At 36.4% G+C, this 21,168-nt stretch overlaps 1 protein-coding gene across 1 annotated transcript; it reads left to right on the top strand.

The window, feature by feature from the left end:
• The first annotated feature begins 1,128 nt into the window (after positions 1–1,128).
• LOC100264594 (T-complex protein 1 subunit epsilon) lies at positions 1,129–19,519 on the top strand. Its single transcript, XM_002285316.5, has 9 exons — positions 1,129–1,427; positions 2,582–2,900; positions 4,428–4,776; positions 5,128–5,260; positions 5,367–5,419; positions 16,936–17,038; positions 18,650–18,816; positions 18,893–19,006; positions 19,120–19,519. Exons 1-9 carry the CDS (start codon positions 1,229–1,231, stop codon positions 19,288–19,290), a joined length of 1,608 nt encoding a protein of 535 aa, XP_002285352.1. The 5' UTR covers positions 1,129–1,228; the 3' UTR covers positions 19,291–19,519.
• The last annotated feature ends 1,649 nt before the right edge of the window (positions 19,520–21,168 follow it).

Raw genomic sequence — 21,168 nt, 5'->3', positions numbered from 1 at the left:
CCCTTAAAACAGATACAGAAAACACAGGGAGCAAAAGAAAAGCAAATTTTTTTGTTTTCTTTGGGGGTTTTGAATGGATTTTCTCGGAAATCAAACGAGAATGAATTTTCCCGGAAATCAAATGGGGGATGGATTTTCTTGGGAATCAAACGGGGGTTGCAAAAAAAATAATATCAACGTGATTAGATTAGTACCTGCGAGGATTGAGAGTGGCAGAGGAAGATAGGTCTTTTTAGGAAGAGGAACTCTCTCGGCTGGAGGGCAGCTTCAGCGGCTGGAGGGCAGCTTCAGAAAAGGGGAAAGGGAAATTCTCTCGGCTGGAGGGCAACTTCAGAAGTGGGTGACCCTTTTAATTTTTAGATTTAGTAGAGGTTAAAAAAAAAAAAAACAAATCATGAGAGCAATTTTCCTCTACCCATATAAATAATTATAAATTATTGAATTTTATTTTGATTATTAAATAAATTAATATTAATAAAAAAAGTTGTTACTATATGTTTTTAATAAAATTTTAAAAATTAAATCTCAAATAAAATATTTATATAAATTAATTTAATTTTCATTTAAAATATAATAAAACATGTTTTAATAAAAGTATTTTAAAAATTTTTAAATAAACATTATCTTCAACAAATTGGATCATCTTCGTCTAACAATATAATGAAATCACATCGATCTCTTCCTTAATATATGGACTATTGTAATATCATATGTATTATATTTATGTATAAATTATTTTTATTCAATAAAATAAAATATTTTTTAATTCAATTCTAACTCTATATACTTTCAAAATTCATATATATTATTTTTAAAATTCAAATATCGAATCTACCAATATATCTTTGTTTAAAATATCTTCTTAATTATATATATGTCAATTACACTTACAAGATAACTTTAAAACGTGTATTTTTACTTATTTTATCATTTTTTAAAGTTTTTTCAAGCATTTCTATTAATTTTAAATAATTTTCACTTTATCGATATTTGTGAAAAAATATCCATCGAATATTTCTCCGATATTTCCGATATATCCGTAAAATCGAAGTACCGATATATCCGTAAAAACCGATATTTCAATCATTGCCAATAAGAAGCGACCTGAATAGCCAACCCAGCCAGCCCAATCCAAATTCCGGAACCCTCCAAAGCTTTTATAAATAAAAGTGGAGTGAGAGAGGTGTTTTAGGGCGACTCTGAGTCTGGAAGGAGGAGGAAGAGGAAAATGGCGTTAGCGTTCGACGAGTTCGGGAGACCATTCATAATACTAAAGGAGCAAGAACAGAAGAGCAGATTAAGAGGTTTGGATGCGCAGAAAGCTAACATTTCCGCTGGAAAAGCGGTGGCTCGCATCCTCCGCACCTCTCTTGGCCCCAAGGGCATGGACAAGATGCTTCAGAGTCCTGACGGCGATGTCACCATCAGTATGTTTTCCCTACGTTTCTCTCTTTTTCGTTTTCTTTTCTTTTTCTCACTCACTTCTGGATCTGTAGTTAATACTACTTACACATGAGATTGGAGTACTGCTGTTGTCATACACATTTCCGTTTTCCCAGTTGTTTTCAAGTGTTCTGAGAGATTCGAGCACCATGAAGCCTGATCAATTCCTTACTTGTTTCTATTTCTACCTGAAAACTTATTATTATTATTTTTTTCTTTGATCAGTAAATGAGATTTGTATTAAAAACGCCAAAAAGGCAAACCAAACTACAATGTACACAGCGGCGGCCAAAAAGCGCCAAAAAAAAAGGAGGAGAAGATAAAAAGATACTCCCTCCCTCAAACCGACCCAACCCATCAATGAAATCTACTAGGACATCAATCTTTCACCTATAAACAGTTTGGTCCAAGTTAACAAGTTACACAAAAACAAGTATTTCAGCCTTTGGATTGAGAGTTCCACATTCTCAAGAGATCTTCTATTTCTCTCCTTCTAAATAGTCCAAAAGAGGCACAAAGGAGCTGCCCTCCAAACCTTTTTCCGCTTTCCACTTCAAAACTTATTCTAAAAAGCGTGGAGATGAGAATTTCAAGTCTTGGACTAATTCTTCCTTGTGTTTGGCATTAGGAAGTAGGTATGACATTCTGTAATCACAATGTTATAAAAAAATTAGAGTAATATTGGAAATATATTTCGTTTTATTTATTTATTTTTATGGTGCTTGAACTTAAAATGAATTTCTCAAATGCCTTCCCATTTCCTTTCTGTTGGTTTTAAACACTGGATTTTAAATTTTTTAGGTAATTCATTTCCCATCAAATTCAAAATTCAAAGTTCATTCCTTTCCTCCAATTCCTATGGCATTGTTTCTTTCCCATCAAATGCCATATTCCAAACATGTCTCAGATTTTGACTTGTACTTCTAGTTTGGTTCATTGCGACTACCACTCATACCCTTTTGTGTTTTTCCTTGTCATTAGTCATCACATGCTGCTGAACTGATTTTTCATTCTTGTGCATAATCGTTCTGCTCTTCCGCATGCCTGCTCAGATTATCTAATACAATTTTTCCATGGACTGCCTGTGTTTGATCCTCAAGCTATGAGTTTTGTTCATATTTTATTTTTGTGGTGTCAGCCAATGATGGCGCGACAATATTGGAGCAGATGGATGTTGACAATCAAATTGCAAAACTGGTGGTTGAGTTATCTCGGAGCCAGGATTATGAAATTGGTGATGGTACAACTGGAGTTGTTGTTATGGCTGGTGCACTTCTAGAGCAGGCTGAACGGCTACTTGAACGAGGTATTCATCCTATTCGGATTTCAGAGGGCTATGAAATGGCTTCTAGGATTGCTGTTGAACATTTGGAGCATATTGCTCAAAAGTTTGATTTTGGCGTAACAAATATAGAACCTTTGGTTCAAACCTGCATGACTACTCTATCATCAAAGATGTAAGTTCACCACTCTACCCCATTCCCAATCTATCTGGTCCATCATCATTCTCATCTGCAGTGGCTATTGACATTATAATATTTTGTAAAATTGGAAAACTTTCATGCTTTCATTTATTTTATTTACAATCTGGAAACTCAACAATGTAACTCCAAAGAGTGATGATGGGATGGGTTCAACCCCTTCAAGCTTGAGCAGACTTGTAGTGGATTCGTTTAATTCATGAAGAATTAAAGGATAGAATTATTTCAGTTTTAATCCAATTACTTCTGCTATGTCCTATAGTTCACAGGACTAGAGCTCTTTAGAATATCAATCTGAAATTCTTCTTTTATCTTTTTCTATAATGAGGTTCCCCCTTAGTGCTCGTAATACCATGATTGGAATAGGCACTAGAATCAGATCAGTAGTTTTGAGTCACCAACATTGGTAGACAAAAACTTTCCTAGGATGGTGGCGTGCTTTGTGTCTCAATCATCTGTGACTCTAAACATTAATCTGGTTATAATTATGCCTTTATTTCATCTTTAGTTTATGATGGTTCTTGTTGTCACTGTTGAAAATTAGACTAAAGATGAAATAATCGATTAGTTAATATTTTAAATATTCTTATGGCCCAGTGTCTATGGATTCTGGTTGAGTCTAGGCCGCATAACATGAGCAGAAGTACTATTTCCACTAGCTGTCTTATGTTTCTCTTTTTAGCTAATGGTGGTTTAGTTGATATAACATTGGTTTAGGGTAAAAACAAAATAAAAATTAACATATGCGTTGTTAATTTGTTAGTGTTCACCATATATTCATGTTCTTATGTCACATTGCTGCTAAAGCTCTTGATTATCAAAGACATTATGGCTTCTATCATGAAACTAGTGGCTGAGGTTTGTTAGAGATGCTTAGGAGTTTTAGTGAATTCTTTGCTCTAGTTGGGCATCATGGTAACCATATTTTCTAAAATAGAGTGTTTTTTTCTCCTTATTTTTTTTTATTCTTTTTTAAATTTACTAAAGCCTAATGGATGATTTGAGAGTTCAAGATTAAAAAAGTGATTGTATTGTGGTGATGGCCATGTGACATGGAAAGAGAATTGCTTTTGCATTTTTATATTGATGTAATGCTATTGTATAGGGAAACACTCTCTCCAAAGATATTTTGGCTGTGCTGGGGATGTTCTGAATTCAAAACCTTGAATCAGCTGTATTAAATATGGCTGAAGCATCCAAAAGAGCTCTGTAGATAGTCCATTTCTTTTGGGTTTTTAGATATTTGATCCCTAAAAAGGTAGCACTTTTCTTTTTCATTTGTGGGAAGATGCATGTTTAATGGTCAGAAAGTGGTGAAATGTAAAAATTGGCTTATGGGAGCAGAATGAGTAACAAGTATTGAACTCTTCAATTTATTTGTTAAAAATGTTCTCTGCTCAAACACATCTATCGAACAATGATATTAGTGAAACTTCCCGGACAACTGTATCTTTTGTATATTTGTATAATGCGAGTGTAACAGCTTTCTTCTTTATGTTGCAGTGTGAATCGATGCAAGCGCAGTTTGGCTGAGATTGCTGTCAAAGCTGTGATGTCAGTTGCTGATTTAGAGAGAAAGGATGTTAACTTAGATTTAATTAAAGTAGAGGGAAAAGTGGGGGGAAAGTTGGAAGATACTGAGCTAATCTATGGAATCCTTGTAGACAAGGATATGAGCCATCCACAAATGCCAAAGCAAATTGAAGATGCAAAGATAGCTATATTAACTTGTCCCTTTGAGCCACCTAAGCCAAAAACTAAGCATAAGGTTGACATTGATACTGTAGAAAAATTCCAGACTTTACGTCAACAAGAGCAGAAGTACTTTGATGACATGGTTCAAAAATGCAAGGTGTGATTGCAGTAAAAGTTTTACAGATTTTAATTCATTCATCTTCCTTTCTAATTGTGCGCGTGTGCACATACACACACATATATTATTGTTATTCAGTTTGGTTTTTCTTTTTCCTTCTGAATCTTGAATTAACCTCCCATTGTCATTAAGCTAAAGTATTAGCTAATTTACTGGGTTTCATTAATGTTGAACTACATACAATGCTTTATTTAGGGCCTTTTTTTTTTTTCGCCTGTTATGATACCATGTGGATGCATCAGAAGATTAATTTTCCAAATATTTGTTTCTTTCCTTTTTTAACCAGAATATTGATCTCTTTGCAATTTGGACTTGTATTTTGAGTTGCAGGATGTTGGTGCTACCTTGGTTATCTGTCAATGGGGGTTTGATGATGAAGCAAACCATTTGTTGTTGCACAGGAACTTGCCTGCTGTCCGATGGGTTGGTGGTGTAGAGTTAGAGTTGATAGCTATAGCAACAGGTTTGCATCAATTAAAATTTATAGTTCTGATACATTATTCAAAGCAGTCAATATGATTCTAACCTGTGTATTTACTTGTATGATGTTGTTTTTGGTGTCTTCATAGGTGGAAGAATTGTGCCAAGGTTCCAAGAATTGACACAAGAAAAGCTGGGGAAGGTATTTTGCTTCTTTTTCTTTCCAAGATATATTAATTAAGGTTTGCTTTTTCTTAACCTGCTTTTGTTTCCCTAGTTACTGAACATGAACATTGCATGTTTCTAGTGAAGTTGCTTGCAAAGCAGTTTTAGTTCATACACTAGATGAAGGTTGAAAATTTAGAACTTTGGTGAGATGATTCAAAATTGGAAGGTTTAGTATAACTAGGATTGAGATGGAATTTTAGTGTAACTGTGGTGGAAAGGGTGAAAGAGTGAAGACTGATGACTAGAGGTATCTGTAGAGACGAATCTATTATATATTCTACAATGAAGTATCACATGAGTGGATATAGTCTTCAAATTTGCTAATAACTCATGTTATGATCTTCTACATGCTAGGCTTTCCTGTTCCATCATCTGGCCTATGTTCTTCATGGAGCATTCACATTGAATGTCTCTATGAGATTACATCCATATTTCCACATATTGTGAGTTTTATAGCAGAGATATCTATTTTCCTATGAGAATCTTGAGAATTACCATTGCTTAACTTTTAATTGACCTCTAATTATCATATGAAATGCTAGCCCAACCTCCTCCTATTGAGACAAGCGTGCTTTTGGTTATATCAGTTCTTAAAACAAACTTTTCTTCTCCATATTGCTATATCTTTAAAGAAAATAATTTTATATGAGAAACTATTGAACTTAATCACTTGCTATCATTTCTCTTCAATTTTCTATTGAGGTCTACCCTATTGGGGTTTATTCTATAAAGGTACTTAAATTACATCAGTAATTGATTTGTAAGTTTTGTCATAAATCTAATTAGTTTCTTCCAATTACGTAAATCAATAGTTTAATCCACACTCAAGTTTTGTACTAGAAACAATGGTATCCACAATTATAGCCCATCTAACCTAGAGAGTTTGTTTATTTTTACATTGTATATTCTTGTTTTTGTATTCTTGTACTTTAGATTTTCTTTGGTGAGAGGATTCCTCATCCTTCTTTTGTACTTCTTTTTTCTATCAATATATCTCTTTGTCGTTTCCTATCAAAAAAAAAAATTATAGCCCATCTAGATGTAAATATATCACTTCTCATTGTGTATGAGACAAATATATGCATTTTTGATAAGGATGGCGTCCTATGGTTTCAATTATACCAAATGTCTTTTTTATTTCATTGAAAATCGATTTTATGGAATAGACATTTATGAACTCTCCTCTATTCCTTTTGGTAATGATTCCTTTGGCATTATGACCTTTACCAAGATGGTGCTATGATTGAATTTCACTTAACTATCTTTGGCTCTATTATGTGTGCTTGACATAGGAGTTTTGTATAAATATATTACCATGCTATTAAGTATTTTAATTTAAGCTCTTTTCCTTCTAAGAGCCTGAATAAAATAATAACTCAGTTGAAGTGTAATGATCGTGCTTCTATAACACATTGGTTGTTCCATAATAGGTCATATTCTTCTATTCCTTCCTAGGAGTCAATTGACTATTTATAGCTATTACCTTGACACTAAAGAAGAGTTTGGCCCAATGCTTTAATTTTTGTCTTGGTTGATCTAGATTCAACAATGAAATTATATTAATTTTTTTTCCAATGATTGAATACTTTTGATTCCAACCTTAAATCTATGTTCTTTCCTATGAGTTCTAATTTCGGTAAGATTGCTATTTCTTACTGTTCATAAGTTATAATATACATATACCACACCAATTGTTATGTATGGATCATGAGATTCCATTGACATAACACCAATTCCAATAGACTTATTGAAGCGTCCCATTTGTGTGCATCGACTAGGAATTAGAACTAAGAACTCGCTATTTGTGAGCTTGGCACTTTATTTTTTTGATAGGCAAATAGGAATTTCATTAAAATGTGCAAAGTTGAAAAGGAAAAGGAAAATAATAAAAAGAAGCCACACACTCTTAACCAAGGATTAAAATATAAAAAATTATGAAAATACTGATGATTGAATTTTACGAAAATCTTAGATGGAAATTTGGACAAAAGTATCAATGATATGAAAATTAATAAAAAGTCATAAAAATATTGAAAACAATTCCAAAAATGATAAAACAAGTAATAGTACACGTATTAAAGTTATTTGATTAATGAAATTAATATTTATGATAAAATTTATGATATTTCATAATAATATGCAGAAATTTGTGATATTCCACAATCATATGATGGATTTGAAAAAAGTATTTAAAATAAAAAAGTACTTTTTTTCAAACTAAAATAAATGAATATATTCAAAATAATATATTTGTGATATTCTTTAGTTTGAATACATTTTGAACTGCCATGGCAACTGCTTAACATATCTTTAACCAATGATTTAAAAATTGGATCAGACTTTCCAATTTGACCATCAACATAGACCCTAGTCTGGTTCAGTTAGCCTTTTTAGCCAGAGAAGAGATTCAACAGGCATTGAATCAGACTGGTTGGTTGTTGGATTGCTAAATGGTGAACCAACAGTCCGGTTCTCTACCTTTTTTTTCCCTGCAAAACATTGGGCCCATTTCAGTGGCTCACTTCCTGGGTGACTTCATGGGTTGTTGAATATAATGTATGTATTGCATAGTATACTATCTTTCCTTGTTAATATAGGTCACATGTATGGTAGTTAGGACTCCTAGCCTTGTATATATATATCTCTCAATTGTAAGTAGAGATTACATGAATGAGAATAAGGTTTTTCTCCTCTCTCTCTCTCTCTCAACATGGTATCAGAGCCAAAGGAGAAAACCTAATTTTTTCGGTTTAGCCGTGTACTCAATTCCGGCGAACCGTCGAGTGACCGTGTTTTCACTCCGGTCCCCTCACTCTCTTTCCGAACCACCCCGGACAACCTCATCGCCGTCGGATCTCCACCACGCCGGCAACCTTTTCCGGCGACCTTTTTTCCGGGAAAAGACCACATATTCCGAACCGTCGGAGGCTGATCTACACGCCAGTGGAAACCCCACCGGCAACCGGCATCTCACGCGCCCCCACGCGCCGCCCTTCTCCTCCGGCCTGTCACCCACGCGCCGGCGCGTGACGGCGAGTGGCTCACTTTCCGGCCACTTTCGACACCTCTCCAGGCTCGTCCGGCGCCGTCTTGGCCTTCTAGCCCTCCGGCAGTCCTCCCCGAGCCCTGCTCTCCATTTTTTCCCTGTTTTTGGCTTTCTTGCCATTCCGGCCACCTCCGACAGGGCTCCCCCTCCATCCCCGAGGCTTGGGTGCTGCTTCTTTTCCTCTCCAGGCACGTCACGACCTTTTTTCTCCATTGATTGCACCTCTCACAGCCATCTGAACCCATCTTAGGGCTCTCTTCGATCCAAATACGTGAATATGACCACCAAAAATCAGATCTTTACGTCTGTTCTCGCTGGATCTCCTCTGATTACCTCAGAGAAATTGGTTGGCAGTGAGAATTATCTCTCCTGGTCTGCCTCTGTTGAACTTTGGTTTATGGGTCAAGGATATGAGGATCACTTGGTTACCCAGGAGGCAGATATCCCTGAGGTTGACCGCGCACAGTGGAGGAAGATAGATGCACAGTTGTGTAGTGTATTATGGCAATCGGTTGATCCCCGAATTCTTCTTCATCTTCAGGCCTATAAAACTTGTTTTAAATTTTGGACTCAGGCCAAAGGATTTTACACGAATGATATCCAGCGTCTTTATAAGGTGGCTTCTGCTATTGTCCATCTCAACCAACAGGACTTGGATCTATCTACTTATATTGGTCAGATTGTCTCTCTTAAGGAGCAGTTCTTGACTGTGATGCCTCTTACTCCTGATGTTGGGGCTCAACAAACACAGCTTGACAAGTTCTTCATGGTCCTTACTCTTATTGGCCTCCGTCCGGATCTTGAGCCTATTCGTGATCAGATTCTTGGTAGTTCATTAGTTCCATCCTTGGATGATGTGTTTGCTCGCCTCCTCCGTATCTCGTCCACTCAGACTTTGTCATCTGATAGCGCTTCAGATTCTTCTGTGTTAGTTTCTCAAACTACCTCTCGAGGAGGACGCAGTGGTACCCGAGGTAGAGGCCAACGTCCTCATTGCACCTATTGCAATAAACTTGGCCACACTCGCGATCGTTGCTATCAGTTACATGGAAGACCTCCTCGCACTGCCCATATGGCCCAGTCCTCTGATTCTCCGCTGCCTCAGCCTCCGAGCTCCTCCGCATCTCAGACATCTCAGGCTTCTATTGCCTCTGTTGCCCAGCCTGGTAATGCCTCTGCCTGCCTTACCCACACATCTTCTCTTGGACCCTGGATTCTAGATTCTGGAGCATCTGATCACCTATCTGGTAATAAGGATCTTTTCTCCTCTATTACTACTACCTCTGATTTACCTACTGTTACCTTAGCTAATGGTTCTCAAACTGTGGCTAAAGGTATTGGTTTGGCCCTTCCTCTGCCTTCTCTACCTCTCACTTCTGTCCTTTATACTCCTGAATGTCCTTTTAATCTTATTTCCATCAGCAAAATCACTCGTACTCTTAATTGCTCTATTACCTTTTCTGATAAATTTGTGACCTTGCAGGACCGGAGTACGGGGAAGACGATTGGCATAGGACGTGAGTCTCAAGGCCTCTATCACCTCACCTCAGATTCATCTCCTGCAGTTTGCATTTCCACTGATGCTCCTCTCCTCATTCACAATCGTCTGGGCCACCCTAGTCTCTCCAAGTTCCAGAAGATGGTTCCTCGTTTTTCAACTTTGTCGTTGCTTCCGTGTGAGTCATGTCAGCTTGGGAAACATACTCGTGTCTCGTTCCCAAAGCGTTTGAATAATCGGGCAAAGTCTCCTTTTGAGCTTGTCCACACTGATGTTTGGGGTCCTTGTCGGACTGCGTCTATTTTAGGATTTCAGTATTTTGTCACTTTCATTGATGACTATTCTCGATGTACTTGGTTATTTTTAATGAAAAATCGAGCTGAGTTATTCTCTATTTTCCAGAAATTTTATACTGAAATCCAAACCCAGTTCAATATTTCTATTCGTGTGTTACGCAGTGACAATGCCAGGGAATATTTTTCAGCCCAATTTACTTCGTTTATGTCTCATCATGGGATTCTTCATCAGTCTTCTTGTGCTCATACTCCTCAACAAAATGGGGTAGCTGAACGCAAGAATCGACATCTTGTTGAGACAGCTCGTACTCTCCTCCTCCATAGTCATGTTCCTTTTCGCTTTTGGGGGGACGCTGTTCTTACCGCTTGTTATTTGATTAATCGTATGCCCTCCTCTGTCTTACACGATCAGATTCCTCACTCCCTTCTTTTCCCTGACCAACCACTTTATTTCCTTCCTCCTCGTGTCTTTGGTTGTACTTGCTTTGTTCATATTCTCACTCCTGGACAGGACAAGCTTTCCGCCAAAGCCATGAAGTGCCTCTTCTTGGGATATTCCAGACTTCAGAAGGGTTATCGTTGTTATTCCCTTGAGACTCATCGGTACTTTATCTCCGCTGATGTCACCTTCTTTGAGGACTCACCATTCTTTTCCACCACTTCTGAGTCTCTTCCTGTTTCTGAAGTCTTGCCCATTCCCATTGTCTCCCCACCTGATGCTATGCCCCCTCGACCACTTCAGGTTTATCATCGTCGCCCTCGTGTCGTTGCTCCTCTCCCTTTTCTTGAGGCACCTGCTGACTCACTTCCTATCCCTTCGGCTTCACCTACCCCGGCTCTGCCTTCTCCTAATGACTTACCTATTGCTGTTTGGAAAGGTACTCGCTCTACTCGTAATCCTCATCCTATTTACAATTTTTTGAGTTATCATCGATTATCTTCACCCTATTCTGCTTTTGTTTCTGCTATATCCTCTGTTCCTCTTCCAAAGAGCACCCATGAAGTTCTTTCCCATCCAGGCTGGCGACAGACAATGGTGGATGAAATGGCTGCTCTGCACTCTAATGGCACTTGGGATCTTGTTGTTTTACCCTCTGGTAAATCTACAGTTGGTTGTCGTTGGGTCTATGCAGTTAAGGTTGGTCCTGATGGTCAGGTTGATCGCCTTAAGGCCCGTTTAGTTGCTAAAGGCTATACTCAAGTTTATGGTTCTGATTATGGTGACACATTCTCCCCTGTTGCCAAGATTGCTTCTGTCCGCATGCTTCTCTCCATGGCTGCTATGTGTTCTTGGCCTCTTTATCAGTTGGATATTAAAAATGCCTTCCTTCATGGTGATCTTGCCGAGGAAGTTTATATGGAGCAACCTCCTGGTTTTGTTGCTCAGGGGGAGTCTGGTTTAGTGTGCAGGTTACGCCGTTCTCTATATGGCTTGAAACAATCTCCTTGAGCATGGTTTAGCCGTTTTAGTTCTGTTGTTCAAGAGTTTGGCATGCTTCGCAGTACAGCAGACCATTCAGTTTTTTATCATCATAACTCCTTGGGGCAGTGTATTTATCTGGTTGTTTATGTGGACGACATCGTCATTACAGGCAGTGATCAAGATGGTATTCAGAAACTAAAGCAACATCTTTTTACCCACTTTCAGACCAAAGACTTGGGGAAACTCAAGTATTTCTTGGGAATTGAGATAACTCAATCTAGTTCTGGTGTGGTCCTTTCCCAAATGAAGTATGCTTTAGACATCCTGGAAGAAACCGGTATGTTAGACTGTAAACCGGTAGACACACCTATGGATCCGAATGTCAAACTTGTACCAGGATAGGGGGAGCCTTTAGGAGACCCCGGGAGATATCGACGGCTCGTAGGTAAATTGAACTATCTCACCATTACTCGTCCAGACATTTCTTTTCCTGTGAGTGTTGTTAGTCAATTCCTACAGTCACCATGTGATAGCCATTGGGATGCCGTAATCCGTATCCTTCGATATATCAAAAGTACACCAGGCCAAGGTGTATTGTACGAGAACAGAGGTCATACTCAAGTTGTTGGTTACACAGATGCAGATTGGGCTGGCTCACCCACAGATAGACGTTCCACTTCAGGGTACTGTGTTTTTATTGGAGGTAATCTAATATCTTGGAAGAGTAAGAAACAAGATGTAGTGGCCAGATCTAGCGCTGAAGCCGAGTATCGAGCTATGGCTTTGGCAACATGTGAACTCATATGGTTGAGACATCTTCTTCAGGAGTTGAGATTTGGAAAGGATGAACAGATGAAACTCATCTGTGATAACCAGGCCGCATTACATATTGCATCCAATCCAGTCTTTCATGAAAGGACCAAGCATATTGAAGTTGACTGTCATTTCATTAGAGAGAAGATCGCATCAGGATGTGTTGCTACAAGTTTTGTCAATTCAAATGATCAACTAGCAGACATCTTCACTAAATCTCTCAGAGGTCCTAGGATTAAATATATTTGTAACAAGCTTGGTGCATATGACGTATATGCTCCAGCTTGAGGGGGAGTGTTGAATATAATGTATGTATTGCATAGTATACTATCTTTCCTTGTTAATATAGGTCACATGTATGGTAGTTAGGACTCTTAGCCTTGTATATATATATCTCTCAATTGTAAGTAGAGATTACATGAATGGGAATAAGGTTTTTCTCCTCTCTCTCTCTCTCTCAACATGGGTTATCATGTGTTACAGTTGCACATCATTGCTTGTGTAATTTAGATGCTTCTTTACTCCTGTCTGCTTCTGATGGGGGATGCGTTCTTTAGGGAAATGTCTAAAAAAATTTGTGGCCATAGGGTTCAAATATTGGTCTTCAAGGTGAACAAGTGGAGAGAACCATTGGGCTACTTATGTTTGTTGTTAAAAATTGATCCAAAACATCATATACAATAGTGTATTTTTTTTTAAAAAATATTTTTATAATGTTATGTATAAAAATAGTATAAGTAAAATATTGTTATAATTTTAAAATTATAAAATAATAGCATATACAACTTTTGACATGTAGATAAAATTAAATAATAAAATTTTTCTTACATTTTTTATATATATTTACATTTAAATATTATACATAATTTATTTAATAAAATTTAAAATATTAATATATTTATATTTATTCTTATCATGATTTAATTTGATAATATTTACATATAAAATAAATATTGTTAATGTTTTTAATTATTTATTAAAATTTTATAATTATTTTTAATTTTAATGAAATACAAGTTATATATTTATCAAGTCATGCTAACATCGTGGTTCGACCAATAAATTGTGGCCCAATAACTTTTTTGGTTTAATGATTGATTCAGTTTTGAAAATATTCTCTTTAGCTGACCGGACAAGGACCTACGAAACCCTGAATGAGGAGAAAACAAAATGCTACAAGCCCCACACCTAGTTGCAATGAATAAAATGAACTCTGCTGACTTCTCATTTTGCTTGCCAAGGCTACATCAATTACCCATACTCAATTCTCTACTCGTCATCCAATTAATCTTTAGAATTATCCTTTAAATTGCCTCTCAAGTGAAAAGACCACCTGAGGAGGTACCTTTGATGCCCAAATCTCTTTTGCTGGGAAAGTAGTAGTTGTACCTCCCTCAAGGACTTGTAATATTGCCAAAAAAGGGGAAAAAAAAGAAAAAGAAAAGCCTCTGAAAAACTCAATAAAACCAACTCTCAGTCCAGAAGCTTCTTCTAACCATTTAAGTTATCTTGTTCCATGCCTACATAAGGATGGGGGAAATTTGGGAAGATGCACTTGGTGGAAGTAGCATTGCAAGGTTATTTGGTGTTGTTTAAATGATGAATGCATGCCGGCCTTAAATTACTGTATAGAATTTACATGCATGTGGAATTAGAATTGTATGGTTTTGCATCTTTATGTGAGTGGTGTTTCCTATTGAATCATGAGAAATTTTTTTTATGAGGTTGCTGTAAGTGTAGGATGCTTTATTACATGGAATAGTAGGCAGCGGAAAAGCATTTTCATAAATTGGACATGCTTGAAAGAAGATGCTTAGATGTTTGAGCTCAACTGTGAAATAATGGAATTAGAAAAGTGTTCATGAGGATCTATATCCTTAACAGTTGTTAAAGACAATATTGTAGAGGGTACTTGACAAGAATAGAAGTTTTTTATCGTAATGATGAGTAATGTACAGTAAAAGCACTTATACCACTTGTTGTGCTGGGAAAGCTTTAATATCACTTGTTGTGTTAGTGAGAGCTTTAATGTCTTGAGTTAGTGCAAGAACATAAAATTAAAGTCAATTTACATATAAAGGTACACAAGGTTTTAATGTGATTTGACCAATCATGCATGTGGATGTGGGAGAATCATTCTGTTGTTATCATAGAAAATATCATGGCTGGAACTTGGGTGGGTTGGGTTGGGTTGATGGTTAACTTAAGCTTGATCTCCAACCTAAGGTACTCAATCCAAGCTCAACCTGACCTCATTTTTTCTGAGTTCAGGTTGGTCAAGTTGTATGATTCAAAATAACATCCATAATATTTTTTTGAAACTTCTTTCTTCATATTTATACCAAAATTTAAATAGTAAATGAGATAAAATTTCAAGGTAATAACAAAAAGTAAAAAAATTTATGGACTTTTAAAAAAAAAAAAATGAAAAAGTATATGATATAATTATAGTTTGATATGTTTTCCTTAAAAATCTAAAAAGAAAATGAATATTATAATATAGGATAATATAAATTTATTTATAAAAATATTAAATTGGGTTCAAGATAGGTTCGGGTTGTTTGAATCTTGGTTTCACTTCAATCCAAAATGAGTTTGAGTTGAACAAATTTCACCCGAGCCTAACACAAGTATAAAAAATGATTGTCCAAGACTACTTAAATGTCGAACTAGGTCAGGTTAACCTACCTAAGTTGCAACTGTAGAAAATATTACAGAGGATAAAAATCAGATACAATTATTATATGTTGAAATATCTTATATTTCCCTACTCCTTGTATTTACACCCTGAATTCTGAGCTCTTGCTTCACTGGGTGTTACCATTCTTCCTAACATCTCTATCTACCATGTATAGTTTTCACAAACCCATCTTCATCTCATAACTTTTTATTCTCATAGCCTAAAATATTTATAGAGATATTTTTAATAACTTTTCTTATAAAGTAAAACAATTTAATGTTACAATGATATATCAACATAAGAAATAATTTATATAATATTCTTTTCCAAAAGAAATATGTACCGATTTGGAATTTAAGACATTTTCCAACTGGGACCAATGGCTGAACCTAGTTTGAAGAGTTATGTTGTTTATGTTGAAGTTACTTAATGGGGGAAGGCATGGAATTAATTTAGTGAGAAAAGACATGCCTATAAAATGTTGCAATAAGAAAGACTTGATGATGTATTGTTTAATCAGCAGTACCTATCAAAAAAATAAAAAAAATCTTTAATCAGCAGTAGAGATTGAAGTGATGACAAAGTTTTTTGTTCCATTTTGGATCTTTTTTATGTTCTTTATCCGTTCAATCATCAATAGGTTTAGTAACTGCTGAAGATACTTTTCCTGCACAGAATAGATGCACTCTCTCCTTCAGAATCTTAAGCCAAGGGGGCATTCTTAAAGAAGTGAAGAGCTAGTCTGGCATGTCAGATCATTTTCACTATTTTTTTTTAAATCCTTTAGAAAAAGAAGAAAAATAAAAAATTCACAAGCATTGGTCATGGTTTGAAGATGTCTCAAGGTGTACCTTTTAGTGGGAAAGCGATTTTGGGTTGATGGATTTCCTAGCCTGTTCAACCATCTTATCACGAGATATGAGATGTCATGTGTAGGACACTTCTCCACATTAATCATTTCTGTTTTGGACACCTGTTGGCATGGTATTCATATCTGCACATCTCCAATCCTGATTTGTGAGAAGAAAGTTTGGGAGAATGTGCCTATCATGATTTTTTTGCTGTCCACTGTAAAGCCTTTTTCTGTTATGTGTGATAATTATGCTTTGATGCTCATTAAATAAGGCCATTACATTTTACTCTAAATATTGGCGGTTGTTTCTTCTGGTTCTTTTACCTAGCCATTGGATATTTCCCATGATGACCTCATATGTTTGTTAGAAAATACAACCCATATCTGTTGGCATCCACAGATTTTAGAATATGAGTTATGATCACCTTGTGATGCTGAGGCTTAAAGGATAAGGTTGTTCATGCTCTTATAAAGACCCCTTAGCCCCTAGGCCCCTATTGTCCAGGTTCCTGCCCATCACATTTAGTGATATGCAGTGACCTCCTGTGCTGTTTATGTTATATACCTCAACCAATTTCTTATATCATGCTCTTAAAATGTGATTATCTGTGACATTTGATGTTGCGTTATTGGCATTTTATCCTATCCTTATTTAGAACATGCAGGGGAATGCAGGGGATATCGACGTCTTGTTCTATCCCTATTTAGAATGACACAGAAAATATCATTCTTAACTAGAACTCTTCTTGTAAATGCTTGTTGGTTATTAAGTACCTATAACTTGCATTCTGTGTTCCATATATTGTTTGTTAATTACTTTTCTTGGATTGTGTATTTAATCATGAGAAACACTGATGTATTATTTCATGTTATTCATTTAGGCTGGTTTGGTTCGTGAAAAATCATTTGGTACCACTAAAGATCGAATGCTGTATATTGAACACTGTGCAAATTCAAGGGCTGTAACTATATTTATTCGTGGTGGTAGGTTTACCTTTTCCTTTTCTTATTTCCTGTAATGACCATTTTGTTTTTGTTTGAATAGAGTTTGTATGCACTTTCACCTAAACGCTTCTTAGCTAGTTAGTATGTGATACCTCTATTGGTGTTGTTTTCTTGTTTATTTGTCATTACTGAGATATAATGTTCACCGCTGATGAATTAGGTTAGTCACCATCATCCTTTATGCTAACCAGTTTTCTGGGCTGGTATGTCCAATTATTCGGTTAAACTGATAATTCACATTTGGCATGCTCTGGGTTCTTCCCTTCTAATGTGGCATAAGGTTGAGCATGGCACAGTTTATTGAGAAACCAATTCCATCAGAATAATTTTTATTTGCATGTTTGAACCACAATATTTGGAAAAAAAAAAAAAGGAGAAGAAAAAGGACGTTTTCATTCTTGTCTATGCAAATTTGATTAGGGTTGATGATTTTATCCATGTCTGGAAGAGGGAGGAACTCTCAGTGCTAATATGGTTGTTTTTAGGAACATGGCTGTTGATTAGACTGTGAATTAAGTTATGCCAAGATATTCATATCATACTGTGTGATGACTAAAGAACAGATATTAACATTTATAAAACTACAACCTCTCTAACTGAAATTAACTATTGTTGCCAAATTTATTTTCAATTCCACCACTGCCTGACATAGAAGCAAACCCCTCAACAATTAGATTTTTGCACTTCTGCTTCAAAAACCACCATTGTACCATCTCCAAATTGGAGTTGAGGATTATTTCCCCTTCCCCTTCCTAGTCCCTATCAAAATGTTATTTTCCACCACTTATTTGGTAAATCTACCATCTAACTAAACTGAAGTGAAGAGATGAGGAGGAAGGGAGGGTGATCATCTCCCTTTCGTCTCAACTGGCAGAGACCCACTAATCAAAATAGAGAAGGATGGGATTGTGATCCCCAGCTGGAAGGAGATCTACTAATTAAATTAGAGGAGATGATTGTAATGCTGTTTCATGGAAAATTTGATGTTAGCATTGTAAATTGCATTCCATTCTCTTATAAGGTAAGACTGGTTGATTTATTTATTTATTTTCATCCTGAGGAGAGGTTGAGTGCCTATTTGGAAATTGTTCTTGAAATCAGTTTTGTAACTTAGAAAACTTGTTTGATGTATACTTTTGACAAAAAACAGTTTTTTGAAACTTTGTTCTAAAAATTGGTTGTTTTTTAGAACAAATTTGAGGTGTTTTTAGTTGTTTTTTATAGTGTTTCGAGTAACACACTTCAAGAACTTTTGTATTATACATATGTGGATAGTACCTTCATGGAGAATACGTTGAGAAAACTGTTTTTCATATTTGGCTTCCCCAATAGAATTTTGTTCTTAAAAATTAATTGATAATTGTTTCTGAAAACATTGCCAAACAGGCCCTTAGAGTTTTGCACACATTACTTTCATGTACCATTATACACATTTAACTTGTTTTCACATACCAAAACAAAAAATATTAAGGAAAACAAGTGAAGAAAACAGTGAATATGATAAGTTGGTGGAAATAAAGGGTTGAGAAGGAATGATTTTGACAGACATTCAGATGATCTTATACATTCTTGTGTTTTACTGTGCATTAGGTAACAAAATGATGATAGAGGAGACAAAGCGTAGCATCCATGATGCGTTGTGTGTGGCTAGAAACCTCATTCGCAGCAATTCTATTGTGTATGGTGGTGGCTCTGCTGAGATTTCTTGCTCAATTGCTGTAGAGGCAGCTGCTGATAGATATCCAGGAGTTGAGCAGGTATGAAGATTTATTCTTGTCTTTTGATCCCTTGTTAACGGTTTTAATCATCACCTTTTTCACCTTTGGTTCACAGTATGCTATCAGAGCATTTGGAGATGCTTTGGATTCAATCCCCATGGCGCTTGCTGAGAATAGTGGCCTCCAACCCATTGAAACACTATCAGCAGTGAAGTCTCAGCAAATTAAGGTAAATGGGACATTGTAGCCATTGTTCTGTCTTGGAGCTTCTGATTTAATCTCTCTCTCTCTCTCTCTCTCTCGTCCTCGTGTGTTATAATCTCAAAAGCATAAAATGTGTAGGAGGACAATCCCTATTGTGGGATAGACTGCAATGATGTTGGCACAAATGACATGCAAGAGCAAAATGTCTTTGAGACTCTGATTGGGAAGCAGCAGCAGATCTTGCTAGCAACACAAGTTGTCAAGATGATTCTAAAGATCGATGATGTCATCAGCCCCTCTGAATACTGATATATCAGGTACTTGATTGTACTTCTTTCTAATATTTGCTTCACCCATATTGGTGCTTGTAGTATTATGTTGGCTTGGGATGGCATTCCATATCACTCAAGAGACCATATATTCACTGGACAGATAAGTTGTTACTTGTTGCTTACAAATTTTGGACCTGCTGCATTGGGTTTTGTAGTCTGTCCTGTTTTGTGGTTAATATATTCTTGATTTTGTTTTTCCTATTGAATATTTATGGATTGCTTGATGGACAGTACCACTTCTTTTTATCTTTGTGCACATGGAAATGAAATACATGAGTAAAAGTAAATGTTCTTGCCAGGAAATTTTCTTTCCATCCTAATGCTTGTGGATTGAGTTAGTTTTGTTTATTTATTATTTATATTTTATAGGTTCTTATATTTAAGTTTGTTCTAGCTGCATCCAGATGTCCTCTAGTAATAACCCAAATTTGGTTTGTAGTAGATCACCGGAGTTGGTTAGCTGTCCGCTTTCTTGCTCTCATATACAACCATGCATGCGAATTAGATATGTCTGAAGGTCACATGCCTATAAGGATACTGATGGAGCCCACATGACTGGAGGTACAAGCACTAGTTCGAAGATTATAGGGTTGATGTACTTGGTTACTAGAAAGGCCTTATCCCCACAGTTTGCAGAACTTGTCATGTTAAGAGAGTCCAATGGCCCCATATAGGAAGCTATAAGATGCCCGGTACACCGTCCTAACCACATAAAACTTTGTATTCTTCCTTGGGTTTGATTTGCACACTCACATCCTAGACCGCATCCTAGACCGCTAGCCATTTTGGTTCTAGTGGACCCAAACATTGGTCATTAATCTGCATGATTGATATAGGCTGCTAGTAAGGCCTTTCCCCTCAACTAGGGGGACGGTATAATGTACCTGTTAAGTGTGAATAGAGCTACATAACCTGCTAAAATGGGGGATGAGGAAGGAACCTTTTTAGAGGAGCTGATGACCCATTTATGTCAGGTTAATCATGCACTAGTTGTCACAGTTATACGCTCTCCCTAAAATTATAAAGAGTCTAACTGGTTGATCATACTGGACTAGACTAGAGGAGGATTGGTAGTTTAGGCCACTAGCAAATCCTCTTCCCCCCATAGAGAGGATTGTGCAATTTACCGGTTAAGATGACCCTTTATGTCCATTAACAATAGTCATTCTAACAGCATTTCAGATTGCAATCTTTGTATTTGGAGAAAAGAGTGGGGCTTAGCATATTTCAGTAGCACCGAACCCAAGTGCAGGCCAGCTTAAAGAAGGTTCTTATCTGTCTGCTAAGTAGGCCCTTTAGGGGCATCACGCTCGGAACCACAAACTTTGTAATCTTCCTTTGTCTCCAATTTGGATACGTGGAATGCGAGTCTGTGGTGTAGCCTACTCCATTACTCGACAACCGTTTAAGTGCAGGCAGAAGATTTTTTCCTGTCCTTGTAATCACTTGGCCATTTTTGCCTACTGAATTTACCATTCGCCCCAGAAACTGTTAGATCAGCTATCGCGTTTTGTACTTTTGGTTATATTCACTGCATAAGAATTTAAAAGTGACAACCATATAACATTGTACGGTTCTGCTGGCCTTTTGCTCTGTTTCATTTAATAGCTCGTGTATCACAAATTTATAATAAATTTTAAATCTTTTTTTTTTCTCAATTCCATTGCAATCTATTTCTATTCTGGGCTGAGGATATTCTTTTCATAAACATTCAATTTGCTAGTAAACATGTTTCTTTTCTTTTCTTTTTTTAAATTTGTCTTAAAATATAAAGTTTGTGTTCATTTGTTAAGAGTCTAACATGAGACATAAAAACAATTTATTAAATAAATTGTTAATATAATAAATGCAATAA

This window comes from Vitis vinifera, chromosome 1 (assembly GCF_030704535.1).
Source record: "Vitis vinifera cultivar Pinot Noir 40024 chromosome 1, ASM3070453v1".
Lineage (NCBI taxonomy): Eukaryota > Viridiplantae > Streptophyta > Magnoliopsida > Vitales > Vitaceae > Vitis > Vitis vinifera.
The sequence above is the reverse complement of the archived record's forward strand: the minus strand, read 5'-3'. Positions and strand labels throughout refer to the sequence as shown.